We start from the raw sequence: 22,203 nt of genomic DNA, 5'->3' as shown, positions 1-22,203 counted from the left end.
AAATGAATAATATTTCCCTTAATTTGAATATATTAGGAGGGATGGATTATATATATATATATATATATATATATATGAATTAACTAAAAAAACCCATGATGTCATAATCAGCAGCAGGTACAAATATCCTGTGGCAAGTAGGGAACATAGTAAATATGTGTGGGATGAGGAAAGGGTGGAGTGGAGGCAGGTAGAGCCAGTTTGGTGGTGGTGGTGATGCTGGTTTAATCACTAAGTCATGTCCGACTCTTGCGACCCAATGGGCTGAGGCTCTCCAGGCTCCTCCGTTTATAGGATTTTCCAGGGAAGAATACTGGAGTGGGTTGCCATTTCCTTCTCTAGTAGCCTAATTAGCTAATCCTAAATAATAGAAAAGAGAAGTTAGATTGAATAGATATACAGCGATCAGATTTTGTAGGACCTGTTAGGGCAGTATGAAATGGCTTGAAGCTTTTTCAGTGAGCATGGTACCATCTAGTTTGCATTTTGAAAAGAATATTCTGTCTGTTTTGCCTGTAGTGGTTTGAAAAGAGGCCACAGACCTCTTGGGAAGACCAGATTGAAAGCCTCTGTAGTAGTCCACACACATGATGATGGCTAGCTGGCTTAGGGTAGTGACAGTGGAGGTGGAGAAAATTTAGTAGGTGGGGAGGAATAGTTGAAGAAATAAGGAAATTCTGAGTCCATACACCTTTTTGTATCTTTTAAAAATAAGCTTAAAAAAACTTTACATTGTCTTCTGTTTTTTTTCTCCCCACAGTATTGGTTTTGCATTTCTCCTTGATAATCATTGCCTACTGTTTATGCTGTTTACCACCAGTGGCTAATGCTTCTCTCTTCTTTTGCTGTTTAACCCCTATTGAGTTGTTGCTTGAGTTGCTTAGATGTCTAATGAAATATTGATTCATATTTGAATTTTGTATGTGCAAAGGTTGAATATATAAAACATATATAAGGTCTGAATGAAAAATTAAACATCTGTGATGTATCATCTCAAGAAGTTCTAACTTTTAGCTGTTAGAAGTAATTTTTAGTAATCCCAAATAATGATTCCTCTTAGTTATTTCCCAGCCAGTGTTCATAAGTTGAAAGGAGAGGGGGGTGGTTGATAATGACTAATAAGAATGGCAGTAATAAAACACCTAATGACCCTTAAAATGAAGAGAATTATGCATAATATAAAAACAGAGCGCTTTATGTAATGAGCTGTGTAAATAAATGCTATTAGTGCTGTTGTTATTAGAGCTTCATTTTATAAATTAGTTTCTGTTATAATCAGTTCAGAAAAAGAGAATAGAAGGGAAGGAAAGTGAGGGGCTAGTAGTAAAAGTCAGTCTCAGGAAAGAAGAAAATTACCTTGTCAGAACTCCGGAAGCTGGTTTTTTGAAGTTGGTAGAAGAAAAGAAGGAAGCTTGGTGGGTCAAATTTATTGCTCCTTGAACTCTCCCTCCCATATTATCATATACCTTTGAATGCATGTACAACTAGGGATTATTTATATTTTTCTTAGATGTAAGTCTCTACCAGTGATTATTTATTGGAAATAAATGGGTCAAAGTGATCTAGTATTTGAATATGTAAGTGACATTTTGGTCATTTGTCTGATTTTTAAAAAATATTATTCAAAACTTGAAAAATAATGTATAGTGTATACTTTTAAAATGATTTTTTAAAGATTTTTTTAGATGAGGCCACTTTAATAATTAGTAATGTTTCATTTCTCAGTGTTTTCATCAGAAACCTTCGTATTTAACTCTTTATGTGAAATGTAGGACCTGTCTACAGTCATGAATATTTATCATCTATAATTTTTATTTTGAATATGTATTATTATTGTGAAAGAAAGTTTTAGTTAAGCTGAATCTTGTTTGATTTTAATGTTTTTATGTGTCCCTAAAAGTCAAAATCGGAGAAGGCGATGGCATCCCACTCCAGTATTCTTGCCTGGAAAATCCCATGGATGCAAAAGCCTGGTAGGCTACAGTCCATGGGGTCGAGAAGAGTCGGACACGACTGAGCGACCTTACTTTTCATTTTCATACATTGGAGAAGGAAATGGCAACCCACTCCAGTGTTCTTGCCTGGAGAATCCCAGGGACGGCAGAGCCTGGTGGGCTGTCGTCTATGGGGTCGCACAGCATCGGACATGACTGAGGCGACTTAGCAGCAGCAGCAGCAGCAAAAGTCAAAATGCTTCCCTGTAAAACAGAACTTTTCTAGCCTTTTGTATTAATTTCTCATTTAAATGCTTTCTTCTGCAATCACCCTCTGTGTTTTTTCAGTCTTTTAACCTTCTTGAGGCTTTCATTGACTAGGTCAGCGATCTCTCTTGGTAAATGTCACATTGCACTTGAAAGTATGTGGGTTATTTTCAAATATCTTTTGATATTGGTTTCTAACATAATTCCACAGAGACAACAGAACAGACTTTGTATAATTGCAGTACCTTTAGACCATGAAATTTTTGCACCTTGTTTTATGTCCCTGGGTATGTTCCAGTGTCTTCTGGTTTACCGTCTATGGGAACTCTTTTACCTTGCTAGTGTGTGAAAATTGTATATGTCTTAATTATGTTGAATAGGTTCGTACTGCATTCAGATCTACTATATACTTCTGCTTTTTAATTTCTTCTGTTAATTTTTGATAGTTTGATATTGAAATGCCAATTAAAATTTAATTTATCTACTTAAAGAATAGTTGTAATATAGAGTAGAACTGTATGTGACTTTTTTCTGTCTCTTCCAAGTCTCTGGTAAATGTGTTGTCATACTTTCATAATTTAAAAATATTTACAAAATTTATTTTCAAATCTCAGTATGGTACTCTTTCTAAGATTGTTATTCTAACTTATTTTATAAATTTTTCTGGTAATGAGAAATGTGGTTTCTTAATTTCACCTAACCTCATGAAGATTTTAGCAATGATACGGTCTTCCTGAAAGTTAGTTAAAAATTAAGGAAAAAATAGGGTCCTGTGGTTTTGAAATCATTTTTTGAAATCCGAATATAATTGTTCTTAGACATTTTCTCAGTAGCTGCTCTAAGTGGAAAACAGAGAGAATGAGGGAGGGGTTCATCAAAATGGTTTTAAGAATGACAATTTTGACCTGTGTACTTCCTGGTTTCTTGACTGTTAGTAAGCAAATTATACTTACTTTCTCTAGGTACCCACTCTCTTCCTTTGGAAGATGATAATGATGGGTGTCCACTTCATATGGATTGAGTATTTTTACTGAGAAAAAAATGTAAAGCATATAGCATAATGTTTGGCACATAGAATATGCTCTACATGTTGGTTATCCATTTTCATTTTAAATTTCCTGATCCAATTCTGAAATAATGTATAAATGAATTCTAAATCACTTTTAAGAAAGTTGCTGACCTTGTAAGAAATACTTTTAAAATTGGGAATGTTTGTTTATAGTAAGTCAAAATAAGTGGAAATGTTTTAAACATCTATTATATAAATGAGCTTATAAATTAGCTTTCCTCTGACTTGGGTATGAGTAGCTCAAGAAATATATGAAAAAGTTCTTTGACTGTTTAATTCTTTTTTCTACTAGGATAAAAAGTGAACTAAGCAGTCATTCTGTTTATTTCTAATGTCCACTCTTCTGAGGTCATATTTGACCTTAAATAGCCCAGCAAGTAGATTTTAGTATAGAGGTATCAGTTCCAATGCTTTGTACAGTTAAATACATCAGATTTGGCAGTTTAGTGTGGGTGTGTCAGAGGTTGGAAAGATTATAAAGTAACTTCTATTAATCAAAATATAATATATTTTAGAGAATAAAAATAGTTGCTCTGTCACTTGAGTTCATGAAGACTTAGATGATTTTTAATAATTAATAAGTTTTTTCTGCCAGTGAGCATTAGATTACTGCTGACTTTTTAGTGTCATAGTACCTTGTGGTAGTTTCTCTACAGGGTTTAAAGGTGCATCCTAGGGTCTTTTTCCTGTCCTGCTCATAGAAAATAATCTTTACACATGCTATAAGGACAATACTTCTAGAAATTCACACACGTCATTAATATGTTATAAGGATCGGTCAGTTCCATTGTCTTCTTTTGTCAGTCTTGATCGGAGCTTGCCGAGTTTAAGTCTATAAGCCTGCATGTGCCTGGCAACTGTTACCTAGTGACAGTTTCAGCTGCAGTGGCCATTGGCTGTGCTGTTGATTGGGGCAGGAGGACCGAGTCACCTTTCTGATGGTGAGTTCTTCTGCATCAGCTCAGAGTGAGGAGGAGGAGGAGCAGGGCTTCGGCTCAGGTGCAGGCAGTGATACTGAGAGACTGTGAAGAATATACTGACAGCATCTCGGTGACTGCATCACAGTAAATTGGACTTCTGAATCAAGCAGCCCAGCCTAGCAGCTGATAAAGAGTGAATGTAGGTGAGAAGCATTGTTTTATTCCTGTAACAAGAGAACTATTTTGTGATAAGTGAAACTAGGAACGTACAAGGAGGAATATCCTGTGGATATTATTATGAAAGAAGAAAGACTTCCCTGAATGACCTGGTGGTGCACAAGAAAATAACTTTGAGAAGAATGCTTTCTTTTAAGCTCCTGCATTGTTCCTGAAGGAAATGTTTTTATTTCTAATGCATGTTATTTCTTCAAAAGGTATGATAACAAAGACTGGCAGGAGACTCTCTGAAATACCTGTACTTTAAAAAAGACTTTTGACAAATGCTAACCTGATATCAGAATGACCTTGGAAGCCTTTTGGATGGATTCTATCCTGCCAATCTTTCAGTATTTCAAACTCTAGGATTTAAACTCATCTTGATGCTTTAGAAGTATTTTAAAATAAGAACATCTTATAACCTACCTAATGGCCCCTGTACTAATTGAGCACTTGCTCAAAATAGAGTACAGAAATAGAAGAGACATTTTCTTAACATATGGCTGCTATAGAACTGCAAATATAACAGACAAGGTAATATTTTACTTTGAAAAGATTTAGTCGAATAGTGATTTAATGTATTAATCATTTAAAGAAAACAGAAAAGATACAGCAATATAGACTATTAAGCCTACTAGAAATACCTAAATAATAAATAATGGCAGCATTTCTAGTCAGAAGTTCAGAGCATATAGGAAAGTTTCTATTGTCTAAATTTTATATATATTTACATATATTTGTGAGAGATAGGTGTGGTTGCAAAGGTGAGAAATAACTTTGAGCTATATATTTTATGATCATGCTCCATTTATAAGGAAGGTGGCGTATCAGATAATGAAGGTTATTTTCAGTTATTGATGCTGAAATTAATAGCAAAAATGATTTTGTTTTTCCTTTTGAAAAGGAAAAGATATAAATTACAGTGCTGGTGGTAGCATCATTAACTGTAATGTACTAAAACTGTTTTCATCTGAATGCTTAAAAAAATGATGCAGAATTAAAACTTCAGAAGTTTGTTTTTCTATTTTGTCAGTGTTGACCCATTGTGTATTATCTTCCTTATTGGAAGTGTGCTTTTTTCCTTCCTCTCATGAGAGTTACAGGGCAGTCTGGAGTCTGTTACCTCTCTTCTGCTCCTTTGTGCCCAATAGAGATGAATCTTTTAGAATTAATCTTGTTGGAGAAGGAGATTCTTAGCTTTTGAGATAAAAGAGAGAGAAATGGAGTTGACCCACCAGTATCAAACCCTGAACTGAGCCAAAAGACACTATTTAGCCCAATGAACTTTTTCTTAGGTTTCCAACCAAATTTGTGATTTTAATTAAGTTCTAAAATTTGAATCCATTTCTCCTGACAGATGAAACAGGAAGCCTGAGACTATTTAAGACTTTTTTTTTTCCTCCTCGTTCTTCCTAGTTGAACCCTAAGGAACTACCTTTCTGAAGAGAACTAATGGCCCACAAGAGCTTTTCTTTCCTTGGCAATTGCTTTTTTCCTTTTACAGATTTAATTTTTCATAGTGCAAGATATTATTAAGAAGTCCATTTTCTCTAGAAGTGCCTTGTGTCTGCAAAAAGTTGTTTGAAAGCATCGGAGGAAGCTAATTGGTGACCTGTTTTTCACCTCCTTTCTAGCTTATTCCTCTTCCTTCCCCCTCAAAGCCGAGGTGTGTTACTGCTGCACCGAGGCTGATGAAGAGACTTGAGTACTCCCCGGGATGCTCAGCTGTGACAGAAGCACTGCCACTGTCTGCCGAAGCTGACACTGAGACCCTCATGGGCAGAGTTTAGCAGATGCTAGGCAGGGCACCTGCTTGCTGTAGCTAGAGCTGCAGGTCCTTTTACTTCCAAGCCATGAATGATTCCAGGTGGACTGGATGGAGGATCCTGAACACGAGCAGTGGCATTTTGAATGTGTCTGAACGTCACTCCTGCCCACTTGGATTTGGCCACTACAGTGCGGTGGACGTATGCATCTTCGAGACAGTTGTCATTGTCTTGCTGACATTTCTCATCATTGCTGGGAATTTAACGGTTATTTTTGTTTTTCATTGTGCTCCACTCTTACACCACTATACGACCAGCTATTTCATTCAAACAATGGCATATGCTGATCTTTTTGTTGGAGTTAGCTGCTTGGTTCCTACTCTCTCACTTCTCCACTACTCCACAGGTATCCACGAGTCACTGACTTGCCAGGTTTTTGGATATATCATCTCAGTACTGAAAAGTGTTTCTATGGCATGTCTTGCTTGCATCAGTGTGGATCGCTATCTTGCCATCACCAAGCCTCTGTCCTACAATCAACTGGTCACCCCATGTCGCCTCAGAATTTGCATTGTTTTAATCTGGATCTACTCTTGCCTAATTTTCTTGCCTTCCTTTTTTGGCTGGGGGAAACCTGGTTACCACGGTGACATTTTTGAATGGTGTGCCACCTCTTGGCTCACCAGTGCCTATTTTACCGGCTTTATTGTTTGTTTACTTTATGCCCCTGCTGCCTTAGTTGTCTGCTTCACTTACTTCCACATTTTCAAAATTTGCCGGCAGCACACCAAAGAGATAAATGACCGGAGGGCCCGATTCCCGAGCCATGAAGCGGCTGCCTCCGGAGAGGCTGGACATAGCCCTGATCGTCGCTACGCCATGGTTTTGTTTCGGATAACCAGTGTGTTTTACATGCTGTGGCTCCCTTATATCATCTACTTTCTTCTAGAAAGCTCCCGGGTCTTGGACAATCCAACACTGTCCTTCCTAACCACCTGGCTGGCTATAAGTAATAGTTTTTGTAACTGTGTTATATACAGCCTCTCCAACAGTGTTTTCCGGCTAGGCCTCCGAAGACTGTCTGAGACAATGTGTACATCTTGTATGTGTATCAAGGATAAGGAAGCACGAGACCCCAAACCTAGGAAACGGGCTAATTCCTGCTCCATTTGAAGAAGACTCCACAGTAAATCACATGTAATCTGACAGTAGTTTTGGATTGTATTCTTGCTTTATCTGGAAATTTGCCACTAGAGAAATATTTACTTGAATAGTTGACTATGAGAGGAAGGGACTAAAAGTTTCTTTCTTTTTTTTCTTTTTCATGGAAAAAAAAAAAAACCTAAAGATATATAGAGGGTAATCTCATGAGAAAATTGTAGTGTGTGAGTATAAATATGCAGTACTAGAAAAAGGGAAGCTCTGAGGATGGAAAAGTGCCTCAGATCTTCCACAGGGCATGAGCGAATTCCCTGGCATCTTGTCTCTCTCTCTCTTTCTGACTGGACTCTCTCCTCTGTCTCTGCCTCTCATTCTCTTTCTTTCTGTCTCTCTCACTCTCTTCTGTGTTTGTGGAATTACTTACACAAATTGCCCTTTATAGAAAAATGCTACATATTATATATGTGGTAAAGTATAACCTTTTGCATCAAAATGTACTTCTAAACTCACTAATCTGCAATCCCTAAAAGGTCCCTCCATGGAGGATGCATAGCAAGCATTATATTTTATTACCTGCCACACAACCCTTTTGCTTGTGTTTTTATATCTGTAGCACAAATTTCTGCAGTGAAGAAACTGTTTGTTTGTTTGTTTCTTCTGGGTAAATGTATGCTCCCTCCTCCTTTCTAACAGCCTGCTATTATTTTTCCTCCATTTTTCTTTATCTGCATCCTTTGGTACCTTAAGCCAGAAGTGTCTTAGCTAATGAAAGAATCTATTATATAAAAGTCATAATGTTGAATGGCTTATTCCTTCTAAAAAAGTATTCTACATATTATTTAAGATATTGTGTTAAGTATTTGTTAATGGCTTTGGGAAACATTTTTATTTTGAAAAATGTTCTTTTGAAATAATACATGTGCCCAAAGTGGTGTCCTTTCTGGGGCGGCCTATAGTTAAGCTTTGTTTTTCTTTACGATAATTCACAATGCAAATGCACTCACTCAGAAGTGGGGTATTGCTCTTAAAGCCACTCAGTGTGTTCCACCTTTTTTTTTTGTAAAGAGTAAAATATTAGCCTTTTTATGTTAGGTCTGCAAAGCTTACTGTTGTGGTCCACTAATTATTTGTATGATAATGCATTTGCACATACTATATTTTTTACAACAAAGAACATGTAAATTACATTATGTGATCTGTGCCTAATGTCTTCTTAGCACACTATATAGATCAGTGTTGCTTAAATCGTCAACATTGGACAAAAATATATAAAAACTTCTTTTAATAGAAAAATATTTTGTTAGTTGTTAATTAGATATTTCTGTTAGACCAAGCTTCATTCCTAGTGATGCTGAGAATAAAGTATACTTAATTATCAAATAACAGGTAAGAACTGTCAATATTTTCTTTTGTAATGATCTGTTTTCCCAGTCAGAGATTAAATTAACTTATTTTTTTGTGTGCTATATGGAGTTTAATAAATTGTCAGGGGTTTAGATGTAGCAAAATGGCATTTGGGAAATTAATAGTGATGCAGGTATAAGTGCTAAAACATCTAAATCTTACTTTTTTTTTTTTAACCATAAGTTTCCTGCCAGATAGATATTTTAAAATTTATATCAAACTACTGAGTGTTCTCAGCATTTTTGATTATTTTATGAAATGCGTATAGTGAAATGTGCCTATGACTCTTCAAACTGGAAGCCAACAATGTTTGCACACTGGTGGTTTGACTTAAGAGGTCCTTTAGTAAAAGAAATGTCATTGTTTTATTGAGGTTGTTCTGAACCCATGTATATTTTTAAACATGTAAGAAAGGTTTAAAATAAAGAATAAAACAGTATTCTACATATTCAAAATCAGACTTTGCTTCAGTTGCTTCAGTTTAATAAAACATTTAGAAGAACAGGTTACTGTTGGGAAATCGAAAATTTATTTCACATTTTTGTGGTTTGGGTTGTTTACATTGATTCTCATTCTGTTTGCCAGTGACATCTTGGATAAGTTGAAAGGTGCCTTCTGAATTCAGACCAGTTTAAGGAAGATAAAGTTTGAAGAAACATAGTACTAACTTTCAAGTTGACCGATATACATAGAACCTTCAACATTGTGCATGTTATTTGGGAATCAGATCTTGATTCCTTTAGTTTGGTATGTGAGTATAGTTAGAAAAGACTTCATACATTTTCTGTACAAAAAACCTGAGGCTGTGTTTGTGACATTTTTTCTTTTTTGCTTTTCCTCATGATAATTATATGCTAGGCATTGTGAAGTTTTACGTATGTGATAACTTTTAATTCTCACTGCAACCCTTGGAGATAGCTACTGTTTTTATTCCCATACTAAAGATGGGGAAGTCAAAGAAAAGTGATTTATCCAAGGTGGGTCTCTCGGTTAGTGGTAGAGGTTCGTCCACACTCACATAACCATTTTGCTACCCTGCCTTTTCCTCCCAAAGCCTTCAAACCTTGTACCTCTGTCTTTACCTTTTCCCTGCAAAGCTTGAGTTCTTTTTTTTCCCTCACCTAAATCTTTGTTTCAGTTCTTTCCTTGTGATATCTTTTTCCTTGATCTTAAAACTCTCTTTTATTAAAGTAGCAATCTGATAAGCCCACACTTACCAGTTTAGTCTTTAATCAAACTGAAACCCTGGGGCATGACATTCCCTTCATAGTCCTTTTGTTCATTTCTGTTAAGTTTTCATTGCATATCTTTTCCAAGTCTCTATAAATTTCTTTAATGATTTTTTTGAAGACAAAGGGTGGAGAAGGAAAGCTCTGTTACAGGCTGAAAGGAAAGCCTCTAGAAGGCAAGTCCTTGGTTTAGATTCTTCATTTATTTTAATGTTTTGTGGGCAATGCCAGGATAAGCCATTTAACTTCCTTTTGATTTAGTATGTGTTTTGTAATAAGGTAATATTTATTTTGAAACTACTCTGCCTTTTTAAGATGAATATGTTTTCAGAATGGAAAGCATAACCATCATTCTTACCACTATACTGTATTCTGTGCTAATTATCCAATTTGGTTATAGATGGCAGCCAAACAGTAATGCTGTAGTCTATTTCCAAAGGTTCTATTATCTGTGGAGTTGTTTCTAAAGTTATATAGTGTCATAAGGCTTTGTAACCTATGAGTTTGTGAAGCCTGGACTGAAACCCGAGCCCTCATAAGCTGTTTAGCCCTAGTTAAGATACTAAATGTTCCAAGTCTTCAGTTTTCTCATCTAGATCAGAAAGATCCAGAGACTTGTACCTTCCTAGTAGGCTGGATTTAAAGATTAAATGAGATAAAACAGTCTCTGTATTCAGCATGGCTCCTGACACATACAAAGTGTTTGAATTGTGGTAGTTGCTGTTTTATTGTCTTTGTGGCTGCCATATTTATTGCTACCACAAGTTAAAGATTACTGTTTCTGATAAGGAAGTTGTATTTTATAACAATTTAGAGTTATATAAAATGGCATTTTTTAATTTTTTGACCAAATCTGTTAAACTTGAATTTGGCCTAAACCGAGGCTTCCCTCATAGCTCAGGTGGTAAAGAATCTGCCTGCAGTACAGGAGACCTGGGTCTGATTCCTGGGTCGGGAAGATCTCCTGGAGAAGGAAATGGCAACCCACTCCAGTTTTCTTGCCTAAAGAATCCCATGGACAGAGGAACCTGGCTGCTTCAGTTGATGGGGTCACAAGAGTCGGACATGACTTAACGACTAAACCACCAGATTTTTTTAAATGTAGAAAGCTTCCTTAATTTCTGAAAGGTCTTTTCCCAGGAATAGTTGTTCATGAATACATCATTGGAGATGAAAGGTATCCAGCAAGCAGATGATGAAACGAGACAGGATGACTCTGAGATTAACCTACATCCCTGGTGGCTTAGCTGGTAAAGAATGTGCCTACAATGTGGGAGATCTGGGTTTGATCCCTGGGTTGGAAAGATCTCCTGGAGAAAGAAATGGCAGCCTGCTGCAGTATTCTTGCCTGGAGAATTCCATTCACAGGGAGCCTGGTGGGCTATAGTCCATAGGGTTGCAAACGAGTTGGACACAACTGAGCGACTAACACTTTACTGAATATAGTAAATACAAAAATTGTATTAGTTATATATTTAATACAACATACTTAAACATTTTTCTTTCATCAGATTGGCAATAGTAGGAAAGCATTGTTGAGGAGTACCTTGCCATTTGTCTTTGCATTTTAGTTTTCCATGTATACTAACATGGAATTTAAGGCATTTTGTCATAAACATGTTACCTGGAAGAAACAAAGATTATAAGTAGAGTTGTTCCCTTTGTATCATTCATTATATAAAATTAGAAATGAAGTTGTTGCCTTAAATTAAATGACGTTCCTCTGTCTCTCCCTACCCTGGAAGGTAATCATTAAATGTGAAAAAGATACAAATGTGTTTAAGATGTGGGGAATATGCTTGTGTAATGTGCTGGGCATAGCATCCTTTCTGTCCAGGAAGGACCATCACAGTGCACAGGAGCCTCTGTTACTGAGTTGATGCTCTGTTCTGATGTGTAGGGTCCAACAGTTTGCTCCTTTCTCTGAGTAAAACTTTAAGATTAGGAAGGATGTGTAGAAAGTTGCATAATCAGCAACCAGGTATGTGGACATTGAGGAAAAATGATTTGAAGAGAAAAAATAATCCTCCTTTCAGTGTTTCTTATAAATGTTAGTTTTATCCAGTGCTAGTTTTGCTCTATAATTTAAAATATTTTAACTTTATTTAATAGTGTAAACAATTCTTTTAAAATATTAAAAGTGATGTGATTAGGTTTTCCTTCTTTATTAATATTCTGTTTAAAAAATTTTTATAGTGAACCTTTTACTTCTTTTATGATTGGAAAATTGTCCTGTTAAGTGTGCTGTTTAAAAACTATTTTTATCTTTCACAGTAGTTTTGTTGATTTTACAGGTAACATTGGCAAATTTTGTCTCAATACAGTTTTCTTTTGAAGACAGTTTATGTAGTTTCTGACTTGTATAATATTTATTACATGTAAAATTTTCAGACACATTTGATGCCTTTCTGTTTGTGATATTAGATGTTGTTGATATAATTTTGCTTCAGCACAATCATTTTTAAGCGTTATTTCCTGAATGTAAAATGTATCTCTGTTACCTACCACTTTTTTTTAAATGCACCATTTTTAAAAAATGCACCATTAATGCATTTTAAAATGCATTTTTTACATCTTTACATAGCAGAAAGATGACCTTGCATTAGGGAAGTAGAGTCCAGCTTATGTGTTAGCTGCTTGTTTCACAGATAGGCAAGATTCTGTTGTTAGCCTCCCAGTCCCCAAAGGTCAACTTTTTAATGATAACTTTTATTTTATTTTCACATATGATTCCCTATTAAGGTGAAGAAAACCAGAGTAATAAATTCAGCTGGAGATTGTTATGTCTGATGGGTGTTTAAGGCATATGTGATATCCATATCTTCACTATCATAAATGGGATCAAATTAATTTTGGAGATTGTAAAATTTCAAAATATGCAGGTGATAAGTATCAAGAAGAAACATAATGCATAGTGATAGAATTTATTGGATGGAATTATTTCCTTAAATTCTAAAATTTCCCCAAATGCTCTTTTATGCAAAATAAATCACATTTCTCTTTGAGTTTAGAAATCTGACTCCAATTTTATTTTATGTTTTCTACTTAAGCAAGTGGAAATGATGTTGATGCTGGTTAAAACTACTCAAATATATCTATAAATTCAAAGTGATGACAGTATTTTCAGTGGAAGGCCCACACATTTAAAAAAATCAAGTACAAAGTTATATAGTCTGTCCTTTAAAATTCAAAGTGTATCTTTGAATGCAGTGCAGACTGTAGCAAGAAATGACCTGTGCATTTGTCTGAGGTTATGCCTGACAGGAACAAGTGTTCATATATATACTCTGTGTAACATACAGTTTTAAAACATTTACTTATATTCCTAATAAAGTCTGAAGTTTAAAATAGGTATTTTTAGAGTATACATTTTATAATAATAAATAGCCTCTTCACAATTATTTCATTTACTCCTCCACAGGTTTTGTGATTAAAAATGGTATTTGTAAAATTGATACAATAAATGATAGGTTTTGCCAAGGTTAAAAGATAATTTGTAAGCAATTGGTTAAAAATATCCTAAAGTTCTTGTTTTAATATTTTAACAAGTTAAATTGTATTTGGGTTTTTCTTGTGATTATTTTGGCAAGAAAAGGTTCAAAATTCTGTCTTTAGAATTCCTTGCCAATTGCAAATTACAATTTCTTATTTTTAAGAAAACAGCTTCTGTGTAATGTATATCTAGGTTTTTGTGAAATGTTCTTGCCATAAATTAGATTTTCAAATTTAAGGAAAATTACAAATAAATCTGCATTTAACTTCTTGCTCTCCAAGATCTCAAAAGATTACTGGATTTTTAGGTATATTTACTTGGAGATAACCATGGAAAGGTGCATTTTGGAGATTTATATTTAGAATGTATTATTATTAAATGGGTTTTGTAATGGGTTCTGTTATTTCAGTCATCAGCATGACTTATCAGTTCTATCTTCTCAGTTTCTATATGTGATTTAATACTTAAAATTGAACAAAAAATGTAAATTTATTAGAGGGCTATACCTTGATATACTTTTATAGATTTTGAAGTCCAGAACATCTTGTGGTAGCATTTATTTATGGGACAAGATAAAAAGGTGTGTGGATGTGGATATAGGTATATTTGTTATAATGCTTAAAAATCATGTTTGACTCTTTTGCAACCCCATGGACTGTAGCCCACCAGACTCCTCTCTCCATGGGAATCCCAGGGGAGAATACTGGAGTGAGTTGCCATTACCTTCTCCAGGGGATCTTCCTGATCCAGGGATCAAAACCCATGTCTCCTGCATTGGCAGGCAGATTCTTTACCACTGAGCCACCAGGGAAGCACCTGTTACAGACAGAAAAAAATCCCTCTTCTTTCAATTTGCAGTCATTGTAGAGTGTTTACTTTTACTATAGTTAAAGGTACACACATTTTTTTAAATAGAAAACTTATTAGGATTTGAGGTAACATTCTTTGTTGAGATTACCAGTGATGTCTTAGTTTGGGAAAGTTAATATGGGATATATTCAAATGATTTCTGTGTGCATAGAGGAAATTGGAGACAAGTACTTGCCTCTCCTGTCATAAATGTTAAGAAATTATTATAAAATACTGCATATTAAGTTTTGAAAAAGCTTAAAATGCTTTTGAACATGTATAATGCCCTTGGCATTATGAATTAAAAGCTTCTGTGAGTAAACCCTATCTCATTTTACATGTAGAAATCTGAGATAAGATTTTTAAGTGACCCTCGCAAGATCACATAGCCAGACAAAGATACTACTGACCTTCTGCAGCAACGTTTTTGCCTGTGATAAAGTTCTTGAATAATGTATTTATGGATGGCTGGTTGTTGAGGGATCTGACCCTTTTTCTTTGAGTAGAAAATGAGGACTGACTTAGTTAATACAGGGAAAATTCCATAATAAAGTTTTAATTGTATATTGAAGGTGGGATTTTGAGGTCATGGAAAATTTTAATGAGATGTATTCTCAGCACTGCTAATTTCTTAAAGAAATTTCTTATCCATAGAGGGTTATAAAATTTACCTATCTTTTTAAAAACACAACAGTTTAAAAACATTTGCTGAATTTATTGAGAGATATGTAGAATGAATTGAGTAGTGTTAGTTATATATTTAAAAACTATAACTTTAATGATGATGATGTTGTTCAGTCACTAAATCATGTCCAACTTTTTGTGACTCCATGGACTGCAGTACGTCAGGATTCCCTGTACTTCAGTATCTCCTGGAGTTTGTTCAGACTCACATCCATTGAGTTGATCATGCCATCCATCCACTTGTCCTCTGTTGCCCCCTTCTCCTTAATGATGAAGTATTGTCAAAAACACTAGTACATATATATATCTGCTTTTGAAAAGTAACCATGTCATAGCTGTTCACTTTATGTTCTGAATATTCTTTATAATGGATTTGCAGTGTTGTTGAAGTCATATAGGATGGTTTTTTCTGAGCCTAATAATAGAAAAGGTCTTGACATTTCTGGCTGCCGTGCTTTATGATGTGCTATGTTGTGTATAGTCTAAAAAATTTTACTCAGGGAATCAGAGAGAGCAGACTGAATTAGTGATATTTTAACATAAAACCCTGTGAATGTATAATTCAGTTTTCTTTCAGTGAAATAATATGGTTATAGAAAAATTAAAGGAACTCTAATTAGGCTAACACAGGATTGCCTTATAAATGTCCTTAGATGAACTGTTTCCTTAGTTTCTAGTGTATGCATCAACTGAATGTAACTGAATTCTACTGAATTGTTTGAAAAGTTTGTTGTCTTAAACATTTAAGGTTTTTGTGAAATTTTTGATCATTTAACTTATGGTACCCATTAAAAAGATTTTCAAGATGAGTCATTGCAAAATTCAAATTATTAAAATCTGAATTAGCCGGATATGTTTGCATTTTTGTATCAATAAATTAGGACAACAAATATTTGTTTATGTTTTATGTGACATAAATTGTGGTTCTGCAGATACTCCTGGATGCTTTTAAGTCCAGAGAGTAATTTATTGAATTGTGGGATGCAAGCTAAGGGGCAGACTATCTAATTTCTAGAATTTGAGGGAGAGATTCCAAAACAATTTTAGGAGCAATGGAATGGATTGAAGAATTAGAGAACTTGATGCATTTTAAAGATGGCAGTTTAGTTGCTAAGTTATGTCCAACTCTTGAAACCCCATGAACTGTAGCCCGCCAGGCTGTCAGTCCATTGAATTCTCCAGGCAAGGATACTGGAGTGGGTTGCCAATTTTAAAGATGAATTGACCTAAATATTTAGCTATATGTTTGGATGCTTTAGTCTCAGTGGATACCTTGGGATATTTGAAAAATTATTAAAGTGAAAGGGAAGGAAATGTTCAGTGTTCAACACAGTACAAAAGTGTCATTGAGTTTAGTTAGGTCCCATTTGTTTATTTTTGTTTTTATTTCCATTATTCTGGGAGACAAAGTGAATAGTATCTTGCTGAGATTTATGTCAGAGAGTGTTCTGCCTATGTTTTCCTATAAAAGATTTTTAATGTCCAGTCTCACATTTAGGTCTTTAATCCATTTTGAGCTTATTTTTGTGTCAGGTGTTAAAGAATGATCTAATTTCACTTATTTACATGTAGCTGTCCAGTTTTGCCAGCGCCATTTGTTGAAGAGGCTGTCTTTCCAACATTTGTCATGGATTAGTTGACCATAGGTACATGGGTTTATTTCTGGATTTTCTGTCCTGTTCCATTGATCTATGTTTCTATTTTTCTGCCAGTATCATACTGTTTTCATGATTGTAGCTTTGTAGTACAATCTGAAGTTGGGGAGTCTTGATTTCTCCAGCTCCATTTTTCTTTCCCAGGATTGCTTTGGCTATTTGGGGTGCTCTGTGTCTCCATAAAAATTGTAAAACTTTTCTTCTAGTTCTGTGAAAAAATGCCATTGGTAATTTGATAGGAATTACATTGACTCTGTAGATTGCTTAGAGGAGTATAGTCATTTTTACAATATTAATTTTTTAGATCCAAGAACATAATATATGTATCCATCTGTTTGTGTCATCTTTGATTTCTTTCATCAGTGTCTTGTAGTTTTCTGCATGCAGATCTTTTGTCTCCTAAGATAAGTTTATTCCTAGGTATTTCACTCTTTTTGTTGCAGTGGTGAATGGGATTGTTTCCTTAATTTTTCTTTCTGATTTTTCATTGCTAGTGTATAAGAATACAAGGGATTTCTGTATATTAATTTTATATCCTGCCACTTTACAGATTTCATTGATTAACTCTGGTGATTTTCGGGTGGTATCTTTAGGGTTTTCTATGTATAGTATCATGTTTTCTGCAAACAGTGTTTTATTTCTTCTTTTCCAATCTGGATCTTTTTCTTCTCTGCTTGCCCTGCTGGGACTTCCAAAACTATGTTGGATAATAGTCTGCCTCTTCTAATTCTCATAGCTAATTCCCCTTTTTCATCCTCAGTCAGAATTCATTTTAGTTTTTATTTTTGATCTTTAAACAAGTATTATTCCTTAAGGAAATATTTGTGTGTTAGTTTCTCAGTTGTGTCTGACTCTTTGTGACCCCATAGGGTATAGCCCACCAGGCTCTTCCTTCTGTCCATGGGATTTTCCAGGCAAGAATACTGGAATGGCTTGCCATTTCTTTCTACAGGGGATCTTCCTTACACAGGGATTGAACCCGGGTCTCCTGGATTGCAGGCAAACTCTTTATGGTCTGAGCCAGCAGGAAATATAAGGAGTATTTAAAAGGATAAAAAAGAAAGTAAATTACCCATAATTCTGTATAATATTAACACATAGATATAAAAACTCTTCATTTGTGCCCGCCCCCCCGCCCCATCATTTTCTATCATGGACCAGGAATTTTTCTATGTAAAGGGTTTTTAATGTAGTTGTTTATATCTTAAGCAGTTTTCTATGTTATTGCATACTCTTTATGAACATTTTATAAATAAGCTTTAGTATTTAGTATTATTCTGTTCGAATTTTTAAGAAAAAGAAATACTTAATATTATTAAAATGATTATTTATACATGGTAACAAATTTTCTAAAAGAAGAGAGCCAGTTTACCTTCACACTAACAACTAATAGCTTACCTATAGGGCTTCCCTGGTGGTTCAAATAGTAACGAATCTACCTGCTTCACCACAGACTTTCCAGCAGCAATTCTACATTAACAAGTAAATTAAGAGAATTGACTTTCATGTTATCTCCTCTGAGCCCCTGAAAGAGGTTGCTTTGTTTAACGTATTTTTGGTGGTATTTATCTTCCATGCGCTGAAAAACAACAGTAAAACCCTTAAAACTGGGATGGGTCTGCTGAACCTCATTTAAACTATGGTACTCAAATTCTTTCTTTCTTTCTTTCTTTTGGTGGGAATCATGGTGTGTGTGTCACACAGCCACCTATCTTAGAGTTTGAGAAAGACTTAGAACATTTTCCCTCTTGTATTCTTTTGCCTCTGTTATAGCTGTGGGGGAGGATCTTTTCTCAAGCAGACACTTTGGAGGCCTGTGTCTTTGCGGGTGCACCTTAAGACATAAGCTGTTAATGGTTGAGAACCCCAGACCCAGTTTTGATACTTGGGATTTTTCTAACCTTCAGAACCATCATTCCCATAGTGGTGACTGGAGCTGTGGTAAGCAAGTGAGAGGCTTTACCACTCTGGAGCTGTGACACCTGGTATGAATGTCTAAGCCAGGGAGTGCTTCTAAGTCCAGCTTTTCTCCCCATTCTTTTACATTGCCCTGGTTCCTCAGAGTGCTTTGTACATGGTGGCTACTCGGTTCTTTGTTGAGCTGAATGTAAAGGGCTCTTTATTATAGTATGTCATTTATTTGTTGAGTTGAATTGAATAATTTGGCTTAACTGTATTTTGAGGTCTTATCACTTTTCTCTCCAACTCAGTTAAGGGTGCAGTGGGACTGAAGATTACTTCAAAATCCTTTCCCCCTGCCTTTCTAGTAGTGTATACATGAAGGAGCTATGGAAAAGAGTATTTAGAAGAAATGAAAGATTATTTAAGTTTTATTTAATATAGCTATCTGCCTAATTGAATTCTTCCTTCCAAAACCCACATTAAGTGGACATTTAGGCTTCAAATATGTGTTTTAAAGGAGGGTGAATGATCTTTGGGATACTTTTGAATTTTAGATAATTTTTTTATTTATATGCAACTTGAATGAATGTCTTCCTGATTTCTTTTCCTTGTGATTATATGGAAAAAATTAAAATTTTGATTTTACCCAAGAACTTTGTATATATTTTAGTAGAACCATTGTGCCTGTCTCCAGTCTTCTTTTAGTCTTGAGCTGTTCCTTGTAAAATATGGTTTTGGAGCTCGTCACCAGCTTTGCCATGAATGTGCTGTAATATCTTCTTCTTTAAATGGATAAATATAATTTTCTATATATGATATGACCAGTAACAGAGGAGAATTGGGCTATTATTTACTCTCGGTTTGTATACAGTATGCTTTTTATTTAGCACAGAAGTAAATTAGGAATCTTTGATAGTTATATCTTACCATTTAATATATGGGTTTATATTAATTATATAATATATATTAATTTAATTATATTATATTAATATATGGGTTTATTTTCAATAAACCCTGAAGTCTTTTTCATACCTACTTAATTACAAGTTCCTTCTTCCTACATGTATAGTAGCTTGTGTTATTTTTTCCCCCTCCCTCTTTTTAAAAATTTTATTTATTTTTTAGTTGAAGGTATTTCATGGACAGAGTAGCCTGGTGGGCTGCATCCCATGGGGTTGCAAAGAGTTGGACACACCTGAGCAAGTAACACACACAATTGCTTTACAGAATTTTGTTGGTTTCTGCCAAACATAAATATGGGTTAGCCATAGGTATACATATGTTATGTTGTTTTTAAAAAACATAATCCTAGACTGTCTTATCTCACTTAATTTCTTTTTGTTAGAATCGGCTCAGTTGTTCAAGCCTTTTTGATACTTCACTGTATCTTCCGATACATTCATTAAGCTTTTGCCATCTGCATATGTGATAAGCATCTTTAATGTGTAAATCAATGTTCAATAATCAAAGAGTCTCAAACTGTCTTTATCATTGATCCTGAGATCATCCTCAGGCTTGGTGTTCTGTTGGAAGAACTCATAAGATTTAGTAAATTGTACTCATGGTTAAGGTTTATTACAGCAAAATGATACAAAGCAAAATGAGCAAAGAAACTCAGAAGGTTATAAGAGTCCTCTTCCAGTGGAGTCACATAGTATGCACTTAATTCCTCCAGTGAGTTGTGACCACATGTGCAAAATGTTGTCTATTAATGAAACTAATTAAAGACTCAACTCTCAGGGATTTTACCCGGGGCTGGTCGTGTAGGCATTCTCTCCTTGCACCTACCAAAGTCGCAGACTCCCAGAGGAAAACATATTTAACTTAAACCATATTATTTGCACATACAGTCCAGGCATAATGAGGTCCTTATCATTTAGGGGAAGTTTTATATGATTGTAGGGAACTGTTTATCTGCCATGTTCCCAGAAGCTAGCCAAAGGACAACCTTACAAGGAGGCTGTTCAAAGGGTAAGTAGTCTTAGGCTAGCTATATTAACTTTTTTTACACATTATGTTATATTGATATTTACTTATATAAATGTCATACACACACATATATATATATAGTATAAATGTTTTAGGATAGTGATAGAGTACAGTTTCCTACAGTATACACCAAGGGAGGCATTCAGTTCTTTTTATGCTCATAGAAATAACTGAATATAGGCCTCTTCGATTAGGTTAGACCTTTTTTTTCTTTTTTTAATAGCAGTAGACCTTTTATTTGAAATACACCTTTCCTTACTACTTATATTCATTTCTTCTAAACAACAGTTTTAGTGATGTAGTATTTTGATAAGAATTTGCCTCTCCTTTCTCCTCCTGATTACTAATTGCAATATACTTACTAATTTTGTAGTTTCCAGTCTTCCAATTGGGGCTAAATTACAAAGATGCTCTACAGTTTTTAAAACCTAGTTTTCCTGTAATTTTTATCATTATGTTAACCTTGTTTATGATTAAGTAAGATTGAGAAAAGAATTAACAATAACAACAACAAAAATCACAGTTGGGAAAAAAAAACTAGATCTTTATAATTAAATTTCATTAATTATAATGTCTTAATTTGATGCAGAAAGATACTATTTTAGAACATTGGGGCATGTATGGAAATGCAGAAACCTTTTTTCACCATTTGAGAAGTACTTAATTTGATACAATACAGATAGATATTTTGGACTTGTTAGAAGATATGTTATTTTCTAAACTTATGTGTTGAACTACAAATTCAGGAAAAAAGTGTTTTAAGTCCTTCTGCTTATCTGTTTAGCAAATCAATTATAATTTAATATGCAATTATTTGATAGCATTTGCTAAAAGAAAATTTGCCATTTGTATTCCATAACTACATTTAAAATGTAGAAAGATTTTAATACAAATATCTTTACTGTTTGGAATATATTTTGCAGGGGGATTTTTAAGAATGCATTTTGGTGCAGGTTTTTACAAAGATGGACTGACCTTTGGGATTTTTAAGTGAACTTCTACCCAAGGACAAATGAACAATTAGTTGGCCTTTAAAAATGGTCCTTCCAGAGCTATAATTTTGATGTTCTCCCTTTCTTTAATTTATTGCTCTCTTTGAATATTTCTGCAGAAAGCTCATCCATTCTCAGGGCTTGAAGTACAGTTCTTTGACAAATATTTTCAAATGATGCTTTCCAAATCTGGCCTTCTACCTTTATCTTGTCACACATATTTTGCCATTTTATTCTGGATTTCTCAGAAAAATTTAAACCCAAACAATTACAGAAGGAATTCATTGTAGCCAGCTGATTCCTTATACTGACCATCTCCTTTTGTTGTGTTTTGTTTTCTTATTAATTTCATTGGTACCTTCCTAGTGTCTTCCTAGACCTCCAGCTCACAGCTCTGTATTTAGTAAATGCTCATTGGACAAATGTCTGTCAATTTAGTAAATGCTCATTGGACAAATGTCTGTCAGAACTTTTTCTTCTTCCTCACTCTCCATTTCATTCAGAATCCAATTTGTACTGATTTTTTTCTGTACTGTCTTTCAAGATACCATCTCTGAGCAATCACTTAGATCACTTTCTTTTAGTCTTCATGTATCTATCATCTTACTATATTCTTAATGTACTCTAAATCATAGATTTAAGTTAACTGATAACTTAGGGACACAGCCACCTA

The 22,203-nt window shown here is 34.7% G+C and overlaps 2 protein-coding genes across 3 annotated transcripts in view; both read left to right on the top strand.

Moving 5' to 3' along the window:
- Window positions 1-22,203, top strand: part of RABGAP1L (RAB GTPase activating protein 1 like) — a 722,977-nt gene that overhangs the window by 262,898 nt on the left and 437,876 nt on the right. The gene's annotated exons all lie outside the window — the stretch shown is intronic.
- Window positions 6,115-8,946, top strand: GPR52 (G protein-coupled receptor 52). The gene has a single exon (XM_040263968.1). The coding sequence runs from the start codon at window positions 6,260-6,262 to the stop codon at window positions 7,343-7,345; it is 1,086 nt and encodes a 361-aa protein (XP_040119902.1). The 5' UTR covers window positions 6,115-6,259; the 3' UTR covers window positions 7,346-8,946.

Source organism: Oryx dammah, unplaced genomic scaffold, assembly GCF_014754425.2.
Source record: "Oryx dammah isolate SB20612 unplaced genomic scaffold, SCBI_Odam_1.1 HiC_scaffold_21, whole genome shotgun sequence".
NCBI lineage: Eukaryota > Metazoa > Chordata > Mammalia > Artiodactyla > Bovidae > Oryx > Oryx dammah.
This window is presented reverse-complemented; position numbering and strand designations above follow the sequence as displayed.